At 40.0% G+C, this 21,008-nt stretch overlaps 1 protein-coding gene across 1 annotated transcript in view; it reads left to right on the forward strand.

Moving 5' to 3' along the window:
• Positions 1–4,224, forward strand: part of ZNF654 (zinc finger protein 654) — a 39,548-nt gene extending 35,324 nt beyond the window's left edge. The window contains exon 9 of the mRNA XM_060776426.2: positions 3,504–4,224. Coding sequence (XP_060632409.2) covers positions 3,504–3,511 — 8 coding nt within the window. The 3' untranslated portion in view covers positions 3,512–4,224. The remainder of the gene's footprint in view (positions 1–3,503) is intronic.
• The last annotated feature ends 16,784 nt before the right edge of the window (positions 4,225–21,008 follow it).

The raw sequence follows: 21,008 nt of genomic DNA on the forward strand, positions 1-21,008 counted from the left end.
CATTTCTGTGTTCTCAAATCATATGTTGTGTCCAGGTTGGTTCATCAGGTGCTCTGCTGTTTCTGATTTCTCTATAAACCCCACCTGCCTAGTTTCCAACAGACCTCACAATCTCTGAGGTTACCTGCCATACATGTGGATGAAACGTCAGGAGAGAATGCTTCTGGAACATGGCCATACAGCCCGGAAAACTCACAGCAACCCAAATCTAGGAGAATTAGGCAAACAAACACAATAGAATCCTAATTATGTGGGATTTTTGTACTGCATAATAATTAATACCCATTTCCCCCAATGTTTTATTTTGCTCCATGCTAAATAGTATTTAATATCCTCACTCCTTCTCCAATTATCCCATGAATTATGTGGGTTTATTTTAGGAAGCACACTTAAAGATTAGCAAAGACCTTGAACACGGTGTTTGTTTGGCTGTCGGTGGCCCTGTTTAGAAGATTTCACCTCACTTTCTGTCTCTGTGATAATTGGATTTTGAAAAATTTGGCTTGTTGTGGAAACAAGGATTGGTGGGAAAGCTTTAGTGGAGACATATTTTCCCCGTGATAATAACTCTTTCAGGAGTGGATTTCCCTTCCTTCCGAGGGATAAATTTCTCTCACGTTTTTAACTATGTGTTGTTTGCAAGTCAGATGTTTGCATCTCGGGAACTGCCTGTATTTGTCTGTTCAGCCCAAGCATAAAGAAGAAAACAAACTAATATTTGAACACAGTTTATGATATGGTGGAATGCTTAAACTAGAATATAAGCCTAGTTTTTCAGCCCCTTTTTTGGCTGAAAAAGCCCCCCTCAGCTTATACTCGAGTCAGTTATTTATCATTTTACATTATTATTATTATTATTATTATTATTACTACAATTGTTATTTTAATCTCATTATTATTATTATTATTACATTTATATTATTTCACTATTATTCATATTCTTATTACATTTATTAGTTTGCTCTATTATTACTGTTATTATTAAATTTCCATTATTTTACTCTGTTATTATTATTACATCTGTTATTTTAATCTTCTTATTATTATTACATTTATATTATTTCACTATTATTCTTATTATTACATTTATTAGTTTGCTCTATTATTACTGTTATTATTAAATTTCCATTATTTTACTCTATTATTATTATTATTATTACATCTGTTATTTTAATCTTCTTCTTATTATTACATTTATATTATTTCATTATTATTATTATTACATTTATTAGTTTGCTCTATTATTACTGTTATTACATTTCCATTATTTTACTCTATTATTCTTATTCTTACATTTCTTATTTTAATCTTATCATTATATTTATATTATTTCACTATTATTCTTATTCTTATTACATTTATTAGTTTGCTCTGTTATTACTGTTATTATTACATTTTAATTATTTTACTCTATTATTATTATTATTACATTTGTTATTTTAATATTATTATTACATTTATATTATTTCACTATTGTTCTTATTCTTATTACATTTATTAGTTTGCTCTATTATTACTGTTATTACATTTCCATTATTTTACTCTATTATTATTATTATTATTACATTTGTTATTTTAATCTTATCATTATATTAATATTATTTCACTATTATTCTTATTCTTATTACATTTATTAGTTTGCTCTGTTATTACTGTTATTATTACATTTTAATTATTTTACTCTATTATTATTATTACATTTGTTATTTTAATATTATTATTACATTTATATTATTTCATTATTATTATTATTATTATTATTACATTTATTAGTTTGCTCTATTATTACTGTTATTATATCATTTCCATTATTTTACTCTATTATTATTATTACATTTATTATTTACTCTTATTGGAAGGAAATGTAAGCTTATTTACATTGAGGAATTCAAGATAAGACTGTCCAACTCTGATTAAACCATTATTCTAACCTTCTTCAATGTAAATATGCTTACATATCCTTCCAATAATAATAAATAGAGTAAACTAACAAAAATAATAATAGTGTAAAATAATAAATGTAATAATAACAATACAGTAAAATAATAAATGTAACAATAACAATAATAAATAGAGTAAAATAATAAATGTAAAAATAACAACAATAATAAAATAATAAATGTAATAATAACAAAGTTAAATAATAAATAACCTTGACTCGAGTATAAGCCAGAATTGGAAAAAATATGGAAAAAGGGGGATAAAGGGTTAATCTCTAGATTATATAAATACATACTAAGTTATAACTTGGAGGACAACAGAGTCAAGACAGTAATGATATCCTGGGCCAAGGACCTAGGCAGACCAATAGAATTGGACAAATGGGAATACCTATGGAACAAAGAATTCAAATTTACTTTATCGGGTTCAATTAGGGAGAATCAATACAAAATGTTTTACAGATGCTATATCACTCCAGCTACATTGGCTAAAATAGACAAATCACAACAAGGTATTTGCTGGAGGTGCAGGAAACAGAAAGGGACATTTCTCCACATGTGGTGGACCTGTGTGACCATACAGGAATTTTGGGATAAGGTAATTAAGGAGACAAATAAAATGTTACATAACAAGATTAAAAAAAGCCCAGGACTGTGTCTGCTAGGTCTACAGAGAGAAAACAATAATCAAAAGGACCAAGAAATATATCAATATAGCTTTGCAGCGGCAAGATTGACCATAGCCAAAGATTGGAAAGGGGAAAAAGGTCTAACCAAAAAGGATTGGAGGGAAAGAATGCAAGAATATATGCTAATGGCCAGACTAACTTATAACAAGAGGAATAAGAGTAATGAGGACTTTCTAGAAAAATGGAAGTTGGCCATGGCATATCTGAATAGAGAGTCAGTAATATAGAGGAGCTCCATTAGGAATTTAGGTTTACCATGAATAAGGAGAGATAAATAGGCTTAAAGGCTTCATAGTGTTTCGGTGCGGGAAGTCATGGTGAAGGGTGCACGGGTGTGGGGATGAGGGTTTAGTTTGTTCAGGATAGGGGTTTTGGGTTGAGTGTAAGGGCTGGGGTATGTGTGTAAAATGCCATGTGCTGATTTCCTGAATGTTATGTAATTTTTTTAATATTAAGCTCTGACTGAAAGCAGTGGAAAACAGCCAGAAATAGCAAGTTTATGTGTATTAAGATATGCAATTGATAATAATTTGTACATAACGTCAAAATTAACTGATTGATTGAATAAGGTAGATAGGCATGTACACGTCAAAATATTGGTACCTGATTATATTTGATTTGCCATGGTTTGCTTTTCTGTTATGTACCATAATCAAAATAAACAGTTTTAACAAAACAAAAACAAAAAAAGAGTATAAGCCAGCCTAAAAAAAGGTCTGAAAAAGTAGGCTTATACTCGAGTATATGCAATTATATTCAGCTCGGCTTATATTTGAGTATCTACAGTATTTCAATGTTTCAGAATTGTTAAGTATCTCCATTCCAGGACAGAACGGGCATCCAGAATACTAACCAACCCCATCTGTTGTTGCAGGTGCCTGATCAAATGTTGTGAGACGTCTTCTCAGTTTGAGGAGTGCTGTGATGGAACACTACAATATTCTGCATCAGTTTGCTTTTCCCTCGTTGGCCTTAATTTTAAAGAATTCCGAAATTACTAAAGAAAATGATGACCTTGCTCAGGTCAAAGCACACTTGGGTCAGAATTCAATGCCAGTAGGAACTGTGGAGAATTTGAATCCAGAAAAACTGTGTTAAAACCCCCCAAAGTACCAGTTACCTAGAAGCCACGAAATCCCACTGGAATAAATTCAGAGCGCAGGAGCAGTACTGAATCATTCTCATGCTGAGTGGTAATTATTTTCCTACAGAGAAATGCCAGTGGTAGGTGTCCTTTTCCGGCTGTGCAGGTGCAGAAGAAGGCGCAAACAATAGGAGTCATTTATAACGGCCTTAAACATTGGGTGAATTAGGTTCTCTTTGCAGAGGTTGCTTATCTGTGCTTTGTTGTCGTATCTTGTCCTTTGGAGATGGAACAGCTGAATGTAACAAAGTCAGAACTGGATGTTAAGGCATGTGATAGGGATGGAAGCATGTCTCAATCTGGTATTTCCAAACAGAAATAATTAAGCTACGTTCAGACAACGATTGGCATTCACATGCACCATATTTATTTATTTTTAATCCTGATACACAGAGAACATTTAGAAAAACCCTTCGCACAGAATATTTATGGTAGTTTAAAGCTGGAAAAAAGCCCCTGGTAGCGCAGCGGGTTAAACCACTGAGCTGCTGAACTTGTTGACTGAAAGATTGGCAGTTTGAATCTGGGGAGCGAGGTGAGCTCCCACTGTTAGCCCCAGCTTCTGCCAACCTAGCAGTTCGAAAACATGCATATGTGAGTAGATCAATAGGTACCACTCTGGTGGGAAGGTAATGGCACTCCATGCAGTCATGCCAGCCACATGACCTTGGAGGTGGCTATGGACAATGCCGGCTCTTCGACTTAGAAATGGAGATGAGCACCAACCCCCAGATATAAACTGGTCTTGACTTAATGTCAGGAGAAAACCTTTACCTTTACATATGTGCTGCAAAGGGTGGAGACCGCTGAGTTGCTGAACTTGCTGATCAAAAGTTCAGTGGTTCGAATCTAGGAAGTAGGGTGAGCTCCCGCTGTTAGCCCCAACTTCTGCCAACTTAGCAGTTTGAAAACATGCAAGTATGAGTAGATCAGTAGGTACCGCTTCTGTGGGAAGGTAATGGCACTCCATGCAGTCATGCTGACCACATGACCTTGGAGGTGTCTACAGACAACGCCGGCTCTTTGGCTTAGAAATAGAGATGAGCATCAACCCGCAGAGTCAGACACAACTTACATTTAATTTCAGGGGAAAAACTTTACCTACTAAAGTTGAAAAATTAACAGTAAATGCTTATATGCTTCAAAACTGATTTGAAGCATATAATTTTTAATTCTTATCAATTGATATGGCTGATAGCCTTTTAAATATAGTCTCCAGGTGTTGTACTCCAGAGCTGGGAACACCTCTGTGCTTAACACAACACTCCAGTCCAGGTAAAATCAGCAAAGCAGTTTCTTGAAGAATATATATATATATATATATATATTCAGCAAAAGTAGTATAAAAAAAACGAAGTCTAAAGGTAAATAGTCTACAAAATTCAAGATACAAGAGTAGCATCAAAAAAACAGGAATACAAAAGCAGAATTAATCCAAAACATGAGATTCAGGAACAACCTTTGAAACTTGAAAGCATGGAATATGAACAACAGGAAACATGGAAGCAGAAATCCCTTAGCAGGCTTGACTTGTAATCTCAAACATCAACGTTGACCAGACTGCTGGGTAAAACTCCCAGTCTTTCTAATATACCCAAAAAATCATGTCTTTCCATATGAGATTCAGATAGGGGCCTCTTTTCTAATAAGCGCTGTGACCTTCGTATTCTTTGTTGATCAGCCCTAAGTCTACTAAAACTAGGTCTCCTATCAACAAACTCATTACCATTAGTGTATTGTGAAGGCTTTCGTGGCTGGAATCACTGGGTTGTTGTAGGTTTTTCGGGCTACATGGCCATGTTCTAGAAGCATTCTTTCCTGATGTTTCACCGTTTGGCAAGCATCCTCAGAAGTTACCATTATCTTGTAGCTCATTATTCTCGGCGCAGTGGGTTAAACCGCTGAGTTGCTGAACTTGCTGATCAAAAGTTCGGTGGTTCGAATCTAGGAAGCAGGGTGAGCTTCGTCTGTTAGCCCCAGCTTCTGCCAATCTAGCAGTTTGAAAACATGCAAGTTTGAGTAGATCAATAGGTACTGCTTCTTTGGGAAGGTAACGGTGCTGCATGCAGTTATGCTGGCCACAGGATCTTGGAGATGTCTACAGATAATGCCGGCTCTTCGACTTAGAAATGGAGATGAGCACCAACCCCCAGATATAAACTGGACTTGACTTAATGTCAGGAGAAAACCTTTACCTTTATATATGTGCTGCAAAGGTGGAAACAGTCAAAGTATGGAAAATTGAGAATTTATCAATACAGAATTGGTTCAATAGACTATGGGTCCAGAATATTTAGTGATAAAGTTTTATTACTATGATATATAATAATATATAATAATTATTATATGCCCCCCCCCCCGGTTGTGCAGTGGGTTAAACCACTGAGCTACTGAACTTGACTGAAAGATTGGCGGATCGAATCTGGAGAGCGGGGTGAGCCCCTGCTGTTAGCTCCAGCTTCTGCCAACCTAGTAATTTGAAAACATGCAAGTTTGAGTAGATCAATAGGTACCGCTTCTGCGGAAGGTAATGTCACTCCATTCAGTCATGCTGGCAACATGACCTTGGAGGTGTCTACGGACAATGGCAGCTCTTTGGCTTAGAAATGGAGATGAGCACCGGAGTTGGACATAACTAGACTTAATGTCAAGGGGAAACCTTTACCTTATTCTCAGCACCTGGAGTTTCAGCCTCTGAACTCCATTCCTTAGAGATCGGCTCTGCTGCATCCTCTGGAATCCGGCCTTGTCTAGTTGGAGACACAGACTGCTCAGTTTCAGGACTTAAAATCTCAGCCCCAGAATCCCCTTTAACAGTAATATCAGGCACCACCATGGGCTGAACTACAATATCTGGACTGAATATGTTAGAATAAAACCAAAAGAACCCACAAGACTTATATACCCTTTTTTGTTGGTCATAGAATCATAGAATCAAAGTGTTGGAAGAGACCTCATGGGCCATCCAGTCCAACCCCATTCTGCCAAGAAGCAGGAAAATTGCATTCAAATCACTCCTGACAGATGGCCATCCAGCCTCTGTTTAAAAGCTTCCAAAGAAGGAGCCTCCATCACACTCAGGGGCAGAGAGTTCCACTACTGAACGGCTCTCACAGTTGGTCATATGCACCAATCTTCTTCTGGTACCATACTATAGCATGTTACTTTCAATGCCATTTATTCTGTGGCATTTATAAAGTCGTGATTTTATGTGGCTTCTCTCTCATAGAATCATAGAATCAAAGAGTTGGAAGAGACCTCATGGACCATCCAGTCCAACCCCATTCTGCCAAGAAGCAGGAATATTGCATTCAAAGCACCCCTGACAGATGGCCATCCAGCCTCTGTTTAAAACCTTCCAAAGAAGGAGCTTCTACCACACTCCGGGGCAGAGAGTTCCACTGCTGAACGGCTCTCACAGTCAGGAAGTTCTTCCTCATGTTCAGATGGAATCTCCTCTCTTGTAGTTTGAAGCCATTGTTTCGCGTCCTAGTCTCCAAGGAAGCAGAAAGCAAGTTTGCTCCCTCCTCCCTGTGGCTTCCTCTCACATATTTATACATGGCTATCATATCTCCTCTCAGCCGTTTCTTATTCAGGCTATACATGCCCAGCTCTTTAAGCCGCTCCTCATAGGGCTTGTTCTCCAGACCCTTGATCATTTCAGTCGCCCTCCTCTGGATACATTCCAGCTTGTTAATATCTCTCTTGAATTGTGGTGCCCAGAATTGGACAAAAAACTCCAAGCTCCATGCTCTGCAAAGAGAGAAAGGGCCTTATACGCATATTGCATCCCTTTGAGAAGATAGCACTGACGTTTCGTAATAATCAAACACTTGGCTTTTACGCTCCAAAGATTTTTACAAAATGCATTGGTTCACAAACCTCAGTGGCAAAACAGATTCCAGGATATGAATTCCTTTTGCAAACTGCCTTTAAAGACTTAACTCGCGCCGTGCCTTGAGGGGTCAAGCTTTAACCTCCTTGCCCTTTAAACTTGGGAGTTGATTCTTCTTTACATATTCTATATAGACTTTCTATATAGTGGAGAAGAAACAATTACAAGCGTTTTCGTTGTTGTGAAAGATGACAGATTATGAATTCTTGGTTGTGTTCATTTCTTTTCGTATTGCACTGGTTTGGATTCACTTGGGAAGATTTTTTTAAATTTCTGAGCTTGAATGGTGGTGGTCTGTAAAGTATTAATACAGTTTTGGCTATTTCTTATCCATTTCTACTGAAAAGCAACCCCTACTGAGTTAAATGGAGCTTATTCCTAGGCTTGTTTTTTGTCAGGAGCCACTTTTTTTTTTTTGGTCGTGTCAGGAGTGACTTGAGAAACTGCAAGTCACTTCTGGTGTGAGAGAATTGGCCGTCTGCAAGGACGTTGCCCAGGGGACGCCCGGATGATTTTGATGTTTTTATCATCCTTGTGGGAGGCTTCTCTCATGTCCCCGCATGAGGAGCTAGAGCTGATAGAGGGAGCTCATCCGCCTCTCCCCAGATTCGAACCTCCGACCTGACGGGTCTTCAGTCCTGCCGGCACAAGGGTTTAACCCACTGCGCCACCGGAGCCACTTGAGAAACTGCAAGTCTCTTCTGGTGTGAGAGAATTGGCTGTCTGCAAAGACGTTGCCTAGGGGATGTTTGGATGTGTTACCATCCTGTGGGAGGCTTCTCTCATGTCCCCTCATGAGAAGCTGGAGCTGACAGATGGGAGCTCACCCTGCTTCCTAGATTCAAACTGCTGACCTTTTGGACAGCAGTTCTGCCAGCAAATTGGTTTAAGTCGTTGCACCACTGAGTGTATGATTACTGTCTTTATTTCCATGGATCATTTTTGAACAAGCAAACTGTCCTACATCAAAGCAATGCTTTTAACTTCTTCGAGGGCAATTTTAGTGTCTCTAACACCAAGTTATGCTTGTAATAACCCTGCACATTTGAGGTCATGCTCAGTCTTTACTAGGCTAAAATATGAACATTCAGCGCGAAAGTAACAAGAAAAGCATTTTTACAGAACAGAATTTGCACAAAGATGGTACTTGAGTTCTCAGCTTTTTTCCACTGGTGTCAATAGAGGGGGAAAATAGTCATTTCTGTATATTTGTACCCATGTACTATAAGCAAAAACTTTAAATAAAATTCTTTTTTTATAATAAAATGGAATTCATTACCAAATCTCAGTCATTAACTGTGACGTATTCGAATCTATTTGATATCACGACCCTTTTAGTGAAAAATCTAATGAGAATAACAATTAGTCCATTAAAATGTACAGTGTCCTATATAATAAATTCAATTTTGGCTTCTGTCAAAAGTATGTCCTCAATTTTCAGTACTGTATTCACATTCAGATATTCTCAAACTCCTTTTGGTTTTTAGCTCCCTTTTTACTTACATTTCATTGCTTGAGCTGCATTTGATTTTGAATCAGTTCTGTGTTTGAAAACCTGGGAATCCCAGGATTTCAAACACAGAACTGATTCAAAATCAAATACAGGGCACAATCTCACTAGAAATTGAATGTATTTGCATCAGGGAGTTTGAAGAAGGGCTAGAAAATAATCTGGCACGAAACCCTTGGTAGATATTACTGAGCAAAATTCTTCCTTCTGGTGTGAGAGAATTGGCCGTCTGCAAGGACGTTGCCTAGGGAATGCCCTGATGTTTTGATGTTTTATCATCCTTGTGGGAGGTTTCTCTCATGTCCCTGCATGGGGAGCTGGAGCTGACAGAGGGAGCTCAACCAGCTCTCCTCAGATTCAAACCTGTCAGTCAGCAATCCTGCCAGCACAAGGGTTTAACCCACTGCGACACCAGGGGCTCCAAGTGCTTAGAATACTTATGTTAATGGCAACACCATTAGAATCATAGAATCAAAGAGTTGGAAGAGACCTCATGGGCCATCCAGTCCAACCCCCTGCCAAGAAGCAGGAGTATTGCATTCAAATCACCCCTGACAGATGTGTTTGGCTTTAGTGTTTGGCTTTCTTTTCCATTGCAAATTGCAAGCGTACCGGTGTAAACGTGTGGTCTATGGTACTGCTCTGAACACACCTGGTCTCATCTGATTTTGGAGGCTAAATAGGGCTCAGTCTTGCTAGAAATTGGATGTAGATGCATCAGGGAGTTTGAGGAAGGGCTAGAAAATCTGGCATGAAACCCTTGGTAGATATTACTGAGTTGTCAATACTTCCCTAGATGGATCAAGGGTCTGACTTGGCACAAGGCAGCTTCCTATGTTCGAAGGCTAATGGGACATTTTTGCTGTGCATTTGGATCCCCATTGGGCCATTAACAGAAAGGCTTTTAAAAAAACAGGTCTGGAAGTCCCTTCCTGCTTCTTATTTCAAAATAACCCTAAAATGGCTCACCACCACTATCACCCCACATACCGTGCAAACTTTCCCGTGGTTCCTAGTAATGCCATCATGCTCTGTGCACTCTTTTTCTCCTCCAAGAGAGAGAAAAAAAAGATAATTGTAAAGATTTTATTTTGCCATTTTTGACACCTTGGGACACCCCTAAGACCTCCAAAAGTGGTCCCTGGATCTATAGATATTCCATAGCCTGCATTTGTTCCAACCTTTTAAAAAAATCGTGTCAGCGTTATCAATTCCTGCTCAAAAGTAAGCCCTACTGAGGTAAAAGAAGCTTATTCCTAGTTTTTTTTTTTCATGTCAGGAGCAACTTGAGAAACTTCAAGTCGCTTCTGGTGTGAGAGAAGTGACCATCTGCAGCGACGTTGCTTAGAGGACGCCCAGATGAAAAAGATAATAGGACTGACACGATTTTTTTTAAAAAAAGATGTTTCACCAGCCTGTGGGAAGCTTTTCTCCTACCCCTGCATGGGAAGCTGGAGCTGACAGATGGGAGCTCATCCTGTCTTGCAGATTTGAACCGCCAACCTTCAGGTCAGCAGTTCAGCTGGCTCAAAGGTTTAACCCATTGCACCACCGCAGCTCCCAGTACTAGAGCACAGTCGCTGAGATGCAATCACTGTCACAACTAAGCATTATTAGGTTTAAATGTGTTCCTGTTACTAGAATACACAAAGCCCTCCCATCTACACTGACTAATGCCATTTCAAAGTGGTACTGAAGAAAATAGTTTTGCTGCACAGATGGTTAGATAGGAAAGAAACTCTGGAACCAGTTACACAAACCATAAAGCTCTGGTGCCAATTTCTTTTGCGTGCTTTTGTATGGATTTGTTGCATGGACACCATAGTTTGAAGCTAGCTTCGAAGTGCATTAAATGTTCAGTGTAGATGGGACCACACTTTTGATCCAAATATGAAGTCTGAGTTTAAGGTAACCGAAAGTTTGCAAAATTCCTTTGGTGTTTACAGAATGGTCCAGCTGTGGCTGTTCCCTCTGCAGTGGAGCTCTTCAAGCATCTTCTGCATTTCCCATTCTGCATTTTACTCGGTCACATGGCAGCAGCTGTTAGGACAATTCACATGCTGGAAGAGAACAAGAAGGTGCTTTTGAGGAACTCGTGGCCATTGGTGTTTCCTGTTTAAGTACCAATTCCTAAAAGACAGAATAGTTGCTTAGTACTGCATCTTGTTTTCCAGCCTTGCAAACATGTAGTAGTAACAGGAACATTCTTGGGATGGCATGGAGGAGAAAACTATTGGATTTAACTCCTGCATGCCAACCAGACTGGTAGGAGCCAGAATACTTTGTCAGTTGAACCACTACTACTACTACTACTAATAATAATAATAATAATAATAATTTATTTATACCCCGCTCCATCTCCCTCAAGGGACTTGGTGCGGCTTACATGAGGCCAAGCCCATCAGTGCAGTACATACCTTACAATACAAAAACATAACAATAACCAGAAAATAAAATACATAAAATGCAAAGAAATATAATTTCCCCTTCTCCAGTAGATTTTAATATCCTACTTAGCCAAATAGTCATGTTTGTCCTTTGCCGACAAACCTAGAATGCCAGAGTATGAATAACGAGGAAATACAATATGTGTGTGTGTAAGACAAAGGAAGCATTGATGCAAAACAGAAAAGTATGAGTAGCCTATCAGGGAACATGAGAATACAAAGAAAGCTAAAACTCCAATGATATGTAGTAGTAACAGGAGCAATTTCTGCAATCTTTACAGATGGGTTTTTTTCCATGTCAGGAGCAACTTGTCATAAATGTTGTTTGATCCCAGCCTTTCCAAGATGGTGACTTCCAGATATGTTGTTTATTCATTTCGTATTTATTTATCATGTCAGGGGCAACAAGACCATTGTATTAACATTTCTAACAGAACAAAACAAACAAACAGAAAAAACATTTCGTATGAAAAGCATTGTATAAATAAGTATAAAACTGATAAAAAATAGAAGGCGCAAAAGTGTCTAAATATTTTTTGACCAAAACAGGCAACAGCAACTGCATTGTCAGTAGCTTTAAACGATTCCTCCTCTGTACATGAGGCAGAACATTGTGGACAAGCATACAGATTTTTTTACGTGTCAGGAGCGACTTGAGAAACTGCAAGTTGCTTCTGGTGTGAAAGAATTGGCCATCTGCAAGGACATTGCCCAGGGGGTGCCCAGATGTTTTTGATGTTTTACCATCCTTGTGGGAGGCTTCTCTCGTGTCCTTGCATGGGGAGCTGGAGCTGACAGAGGGAGCTCATCCACGCTCTCTCCAGATTCGAACCTCTGACCTCTTGGTCTTCAGTCCTGCTGGCACAAGGGTTTAACCCATTGCACCACTGGGAGCTCATCACAGATAGTACATGGCCTCATCCATGAACTCCATATCCATTTTTCACTTCCTCATGCTCTAAAATAACATTTCCTCCTAGAAAGGTTGGCAGACTCTGTAGGTCCTTGGCTCCTATTCTGTGGTATGCCTCCATCCCAAATGCAGTCAAAATAAATGAATTCCTACTATCCACAGTTTCAGGTATCCACAGGAGGTCTTCTGGATCCTCGGAAGATAGAAGTGTCGTACCATACATGGCTTTCTTTTTGTTCAATGTCTCATAACTAAGGTACAGAAAAGCTACTATTTGAAGCCTCTCTCTTTATTCTGGGACTAACCATGCTTGCAATTTTCAAAGTTTTCTTCTTTAGTGTTCCTGAGATATTATTTAATCAATTCTGCACTAGTCCAAAATGCTGGCCATATTTTCTAATCTTTGTAGAGATTGAAAGCCTTCTCAAAAGGACATTGCCAGATCTGTTACCATGTATATATATATGTAAAATCATAAAGGTCTTGCAAACCTATAGTAATGCTCTGTGGGTATTACCTGCCTCGGCAACGTGGTTTTTGAAATCACCAACTGACCATGGTGATTTGTGGGAAAGGTCACTGGTACTTTGGCATAGCCATATTCACCTAACACACGATAGAACTTGTATAGTTTGGATCCTGTATAACAAGCGCAGATGAAACACCCGGAAGGGGTGTTGTTGTTTTTTTTAATTTATTTTGTACTGTAGGAACACCTTTGATTCAAGGCAGTGTCTTGCATTCTGGGACGCTCGAGTTTAATATGTATAATGCTATTCTTCTAGGTTCAGCAAGCAAGGAGATTTGTGCTTCCTTCTTGAATGTTAAATTATTTTGCATTTTCTATGAGTACGAATTTAAAAAAGAAAACTGAGCCATCAAACTGCAATAAATTGACAGTAGTGTTTCATTTTAAACCCCTTTTGTATTGTATATAGAATTGTTCAATAAAATATTGTCTGTTATTAAAGATGGTTTTTCTGGCATCTTTTGAGATTTTGACCCCGTGAAATAATTTTGCTATTTTGTTGTTGTTTATTCTTTCGGTGGTTTCCCGACTCTTCATGACCTCCTGGACCAGCCCAGGCCAGAGCTCCCTGTCGGCCGTGGCCACCCCCAGCTCCTTCAATGTGAAGCCAGTCATTTCAAGGATACCATCCATCCATCTTGCCCTTGGTCGGCCCCTCTTCCTTTTTCCTTCCATTTTCCCCAGCATCATTATCTTACCCAAGCTTTTCTATCTTCTCATTATGTGGCCAAAGTACTTCATCTTTGTATTGTCGAAGGCTTTCATGGCCGGAATCCATGGGTTGTTGTAGGTTTTTCCGGGCTATATGGCCATGTTCTGGAGGCAATTTTTCTCCTGACGTTTCGCCTGCATCTATGGCAAGCATCCTCAGAGGTAATGAGGTCATTACCTCTGAGGATGCTTGCCATAGATGCAGGCGAAACGTCAGGAGAAAAATTGCCTCCAGAACATGGCCATATAGCCCGGAAAAACCTACAACAACCCATACTTCATCTTTGCCTCTAATATCCTTCCCTCCAGTGAGCAGCTGGGAGCTCTGCGAGTGCAGTTTTTTTCCGAATGAAGCAGAGACCTCACTACCTCTGAGGATGCTTGCCATAGATGCAGGCGAAACGTCAGGAGAGAATGCCTCTAGAACATGGCCATATAGCCCGAAAAAAACCCTACAACAACACAGTGATTCCGTCCATGAAAGCCTTCAACAATACATTGAAGCAGAGAGTGTTTGAGGACCGGGACATCCGTAGGGATACCAAGGTGCTTGTTTATAAGGCTATTGTCCCCCCAACCTTGCTATACGCCTGCGAGACATGGACTGTCTACAGATGTCACATGCAATTCCTGGAATGATTCCATCAGTGTTGCCTCCAAAAAACATCCTGCAAGTGCAGCATTTTTCCAAATGAAGCAGAGAGTGTTTGAGGATCAGGACATCCGTAGGGATACCAAGGTGCTTGTTTATAAAGCCATTGTCCTTCCAACCCTGCTATATGCCTGCGAGACATGGACTGTCTACAGACGTCACATGCAATTCCTGGAACGATTCCATCAGCGCTGCCTCCGGAAAATCCTGCAAATCTCTTGGGAAGAAAAGCGGACAAATATCAGCGTGCTGGGAGAAGCAAAGACCACCAGCATTGAAGCGATGGTCCTCCGCCATCAACTTTGTTGGACCACGTTGTCCAGATACCCAATCACCGTCTCCCAAAGCAGTTGCTCTCTGAACTCAAGAAAGGAAAACGGAATGTTGGTGGGCAGGAAAAGAGATTTAAAGATGGGCTCAAAGCCAACCTTAAAAACTCTGGCATAGACACAGAACTGGGAAGCCCTGGCCCTTGAGTGCTCCAGTTGGCGGTCAGCTGTGACCAGCAGTGCTGTAGAATTTGAAGAGGCAGGAATGGAGGACGAAAGAGAGAAATGTGCCAAGAGGAAGGCATGTCAGGCCAACCTCGACCGGGACCGCCTTCCACCTGGAAACCAATGCCCTCACTGCAGGAGAACATGCCAATCAAGAATAGGGCTCCACAGTCACCTGCGGACCCACCAGTACACTGATCTTGGAAGACTATCCTACTCGGACAATGAGGAATTGCTTAAATAAGTAAGTAAGAGCAGCTGGGCATTATTTCCTGGAGTATGGACTGGTATGATCTTCTCGTGGTCCAAGGCACTCTCAGAATTTTCCTCCAACACCACTCTTCAAAAGCGTCTCTCTTCAGCCTTCCTTATGATCCAGCTCTCGCATCCATAGGTTACTACAGGAAATACCATTGCTTTAACTATGTGGATCTTCGTTGCCAGTGCGATGTCTCTACTCTTCACTATTTTATCAAGATCGGTCCACAGGATGGAGCCACACAAGTTAAAGGTGGGACCCATTTGCTATAACTGTGGTATAGCGTGATGTTCCCACTCTTCACTATTTTTATCAAAATTGGTCATTGCTCTCCTCCCAAGAAGTAAACATCCTCTGAGATTTTGCTATAATTGGCATGCATTTTGTATAGCACTCACACCAACCTGACAGCCCCATTGCACTTCATAGTTATAATACTATTAGTTCACTTTAGCTGCTATGGCAACATTTAGTGGAATTCTGGTCTTTGTAATTAAGTGATTCCTAAAAGCTCTCTGGCTGTGAATTCTAAATGTCTCTTCCTATGCTGCAAATCCTAGGATTCCCTAGAATGTTGTTGCCATGGGAGTTAGAGTGGAATAGGGGTGTGATAGATCTCTGTATTTGTGTTTCAGGGCATGGATGCTCTTAAGACCTTCTAGTACAAGTTGACCATAGAGACAATTTGTAAAAAGGGGGGTATTTTTTAAAATCATGTTTTCACTTTTATGGGGTTCTGGCATGGGCAAACTTTGGCCCTCCAGGTGTTTTAGACTTCAACACCCACAGTTCCTAACAGCCTACCCTCTATGACCCTCAAATAATCAGATAATTCAGATAATATTCTGGAAATGGAAAAGGTTGGGCAAATCCCTCTGGCTATTTCCCAAGCCCGGTAATTGTCAGACTCATTGTGTACATGGAAAGATAGGTGATTTCCTTTGCCAGCCAGATGAGCATAAAATGTTTGTACAATTCACATGAAGCTGAGAGTCTGCCACTCCTACTGGCTATTAGGATTTGTGGGAGTTGGAAGTCCAAAACACTCGAAGAGCTGAAGTTTGTCCATGCCAAATGTGGACAGCTATTGCATAATTGATGCTGCAGTAACTAGCCAGGCAATGGATGGGAGATATACTTCCTTCCAGTTTTGCGACTCTTGTTTCAGGAGGGAAACTAGGTCAACTTTCTCATCAATGATTCAATCAAGGATGGATGAATGATTCATCCACCCATGGATTTCATTTCGAACTGAACTGAACAGTCCCAACAGATGAAAACCAGGACACATGAGGCCAAGCCATATCAGAGATGTTGCAAAAGTTATGAACGAGGAAGAACAAACAAGACAAAGAGAGGTTGCATTAGTTCACTTTTGTCTAAGGGTGCATCCACATTGGGTTGTTGTAGGTTTTTCCGGGCTATATGGCCATGTTCTAGAGGCATTCTCTCCTGACATTTCGCCTGCATCTAGGACCTCACTACCTCTGAGGATGCTTGCCATAGATGCAAGCAAAATGTCAGGAGAGAATGTCTCTAGAACATGGCCATATAGCCCGAAAAAACCTACAACCCAGTGATTCCGGCCATGAAAGCCTTCGACAATACATTGCATCTACAGTGTTATATCTGAGCAGTTGAGCACTACTTTTACTGCCACTGATCAATGCTATCAAATCCTGGGCATAGTAGCAGTGAGGCATAAGCACTCCTTGGCAGAGAAGATTACAGACCTTGTAAAACTATAACTCCCAGGATTCCATAACAAGGGGGAAATGGCATACATAGACTACATTGAGTTCTGTACTGTGACATAAACAAGTTCTAGAGATTGAGCATCCCTTATGGTAACAGCAGTCTCTCCTGCACACCTTAAAGCCTCCTTGTGGAGAGAAAAAGCAAGATATAAATATAATAATAACAACAACTGTGCTGGTACAGCTGTACCAGGAGCTCCAATTTTATTTTCTTTCTGTTATCTGTTTGCAGTTATAGGACAGGCCTCCTGTCCATCATAATTAAGCTTTGGTTCCTCCCCTTGTTCAGGGCTCTGGGAGGGAAAGGAGCCATTTTTTGGTCAGTCTCACACAAGGAAGCTAGACTATAGGACGTAGACCAGCTCGTCCCGTAGAAAAGCTTCTTTTCTCAAGACTATTCAGGGAAAAAGAGCATCCAGGGAAAAGGAACATCCAGAGAAACAGAAATTCCAGGGGAAAGGTCCCAAGGCTCTGGCTGAGAGCTCACAGCCTCTCAGCCTCACAGCAAAGAGAGGGGAAACAGCCCTGAAGTTCTCAAAGAATTCTCTGAGGGAGGACAGCACTACAGATCCATCGAACTCCAGCTGAAATATCTTCAAGCCTCAGCTGGTAGGTCTACTTGATACCCAGACGCATTTGGAATCGGTAGTAGGACCCACACCGATGAGGCATAGATAGTAAACAGCCTGGGAGAGGTTAAAAAGGGTTTTTCCTACAGAGAAAGTACAGTTAATTAAAGTTAGGGACCAGCCCATTGAGGACTAGACTAAGACAGCCTTGAAGTGTTGTTTGAACCATTGAAGATTTGTTGTTTGTTCCATAATAAAGACTTTTTTGTATCATTAAAGACTCTAAAGACCATCACTTCAGAAAAATCCCTGAGAACCTCTCTTTGAGGAGCCCGTAGCTTCCCGCTGGGCTTAAAGTATACGTCCTATAGAAAAGTACAGCTATTACAGGCCCAGCGCACGACAGAATAACAACAATAATAACAACTATGCTAGAACACCATTGTTTTTTTTTTCTGGACTCAGATTTTGAAGGTTGCACCCTTCCATGTACCTGAGACAATGAATTTTTCCATCAGACAAAATCTAGCCACCGCTGTTCCCAATTCATCTATTCCCTTCCATCACATTATATCAAGTTTCCTGGACTTGCAATTTAAGCAATCACATAAAATTTGCAACTCCCATCACTTTCCTGTGTTTGCAATTTAGCCATGTCCTTCCATGACATTATGTCCAGCTTCCTGGATTTGCAATTTACCCATTCCATGACATAAAATCCAATTTTCCTAGATTTGCAATTTAAGCATTGCCTTCCATCACCTAAAATCCGGTTTCCTGGATTTGCAATTCTCCGACTCCCATCATTTCCCTGTGTTTGCAATTTACCCATTCCCTTCCATCACATGAAGTCCAGCTTCCTAGATTTGCAATTTACCCATTCCCTTCCATCACAAAAATCCAGGTTTTGAATTTGCAATTTACCCATTCCCTTCCATCACATGAAATCCAGTTTCCTGGATTTGCAATCTACCTCCTCTAATCACTTTCCTGGATTTGCAATTCAACAACTCCCATCACTTTGCTGTGTCTCCAATTTAGCCATTTCCTTCCATCACGTTACGTCCAGCTTCTTGGATTTGCAACTTACGGTTTCCTTCCATCACATAAAATCCAATTTTCCTGGATTTTCAATTTAAGCATTTCATTCCATCACCTAAAATCCAGTTTCCTGGATTTGCAATTCACTGACTCCCATCACTTTCCAGTACTTGCAATTTACCCATTCCCTTCCGTCACATAAAACCCAGTTTCCTGGATTTGCAATTTACCTACTCCCATCACTTTTCTGGATTTGCAATTTACCAATTCCCTTCCATCACAAAAAAATCAAGTTTCCTGGATTTGCAATCTACTTATTCCCTTCCAGCACCGTTAGCCCAGCTTCCTGGATTTGCAGTTTACCTACTCCCATCACTTTCCTGGATTTGCAATCTACTTATTCCCTTCCAGCACTGTTAGTCCAGCTTCCTGGATTTGCAATTTACCTACTCCCATCACTTTCCTGGATTTGCAATTTAACCATTTCCTTCCATCACAAAAAATCCAGTTTCCTGGATTTGCAATTTACCCATTCCCTTCCATCACATAAAGCCCAGCTTCATGGATTTGCAATTTACCCATTCCCTTCCATCACAAAAAATCCAGGATTTGGATTTGCAATTTACTCATCCCTTCCATCACATGAAATCCAGTTTCCTGGATTTGCAATTTACCTATTTCCTTCCATCACCGGAAAATCCCGCTTCCTGGATTTGCAATTTACCTACTCCCATCACTTTCCTGTGTATGCAATTTAGCCATTCCCTTCCATCACATTAGATCCAGCTTCCTGTACAATTTACCCATTTCTTTCTATCACATAAAATCCAATTTTCCTAGATTTGCAATTTAAGCATTTTCTTCCATCACCTAAAATCCAGTTTCCTGGATTTGCAATTCACCGACTCCCATCATTTTCCTGTGTTTGCAATTTACCTATTCCCTTCCATCACATAAAATCCAGCTTCCTCGATTTGTAATTAACCAACTCCAATCACTTTCCTTTGCGATTTACCATTCCCTTCCATCCCAAAAACTCCAGTTTCCTGGATTTGTAATTTACCTACTCCCATCACTTTCCTGTGTTTGCAATTTACCCATTCCCTTCCATCCCAAAAACTCCAGTTTCCTGGATTTGTAATTTACCTACTCCCATCACTTTCCTGTGTTTGCAATTTACCCATTCCCTTCCATCACAAAACATCCAGCTTCCTGGATTTGCAATTTACCTATTCCCATCACTTTCCTGGATTTGCAATTTACCCATTCCCTTCCATCACAAAAAAAAACCCAGCTTCCTGGATTTGAATTTGCAATTTACCTACTCCAATCACTTTCCTGGATTTGCAATTTTCCCATTCCCTTCCATCGCATAAAGTCCAGCTTCCTGGGTTTGTAATTTACCAACTCCAATCACTTTTCTGGATTTGCAATTTACCCATTCCCTTCTATCACAAAAAAATCCAGCTTCCTGGATTTGCAATTTATCCATTCCCTTCCATCACAAAAAATCCAGCTTCCTGGATTTGCAATTTACCAACTCCAATCACTTTCCTGGATTTGAAATTTACCCATTCCCTTCCATTACATAAAGTCCAGTTTCCTGGTTTTGCAATTCACTTACTCCCATTACTTTCCTGGATTTGAAATTTACCCATTCCCTTCCATCACATAAAGTCCAGTTTCCTGGATTTGCAATTCACCTACTCCCATCACTTTGCTGGATTTGCAATTTGTCAATTCCTTTCCATCACAAAAATCCAGTTCCCTGGATTTGCAATTTTCCTATTTCCTTCCATCACAAAAATCCAGTTTCCTGGATTTGCAATTCACCTACTCCCATCACTTTCCGGGATTTGCAATTTACCCATTCCCTTCCATCACATAAAGTCGAGTTCCCTGGATTTGCAATTTTCCTATTTCCTTCCATCACAAAAATCCAGTTTCCTGGATTTGCAATTCACCTACTCCCATCACTTTCCTGGATTTGCAATTCACTTACTCCCATTACTTTCCTGGATTTGAAATTTACCCATTCCCTTCCATCACATAAAGTCCAGTTTCCTGGATTTGCAATTTACCAACTCCAATCACTTTCCTGGATTTGCAATTTACCCATTCCCTTCCATCACAAAAAGTCCAGCTTCCTGGATTTGCAATTTACCTACTCCCATCACTTTCCTGGATGTGCAATTTGTCAATTCCCTTCCATCACAAAAATCCAGTTCCCTGGATTTGCAATTTACGTATTTCCTTCCATCAAATAAAGTTCGGCTTCCTGGATTTGCAATTTGCCTACTCCCATCCCTTTCCTGGATTTGCAATTGAACTATTCCCTTCCATCACATAAAGTCGTTTCCTGGATATACAACTTACATACGTTCATCGCTTTACAGGATTTGCAATTGAACCATTCCTTTCCATCACCTTGAAATCCATTCACCTGGATTTCCAGTTC

Source organism: Anolis sagrei, chromosome 5, assembly GCF_037176765.1.
Source record: "Anolis sagrei isolate rAnoSag1 chromosome 5, rAnoSag1.mat, whole genome shotgun sequence".
Taxonomy (NCBI): domain Eukaryota; kingdom Metazoa; phylum Chordata; class Lepidosauria; order Squamata; family Dactyloidae; genus Anolis; species Anolis sagrei.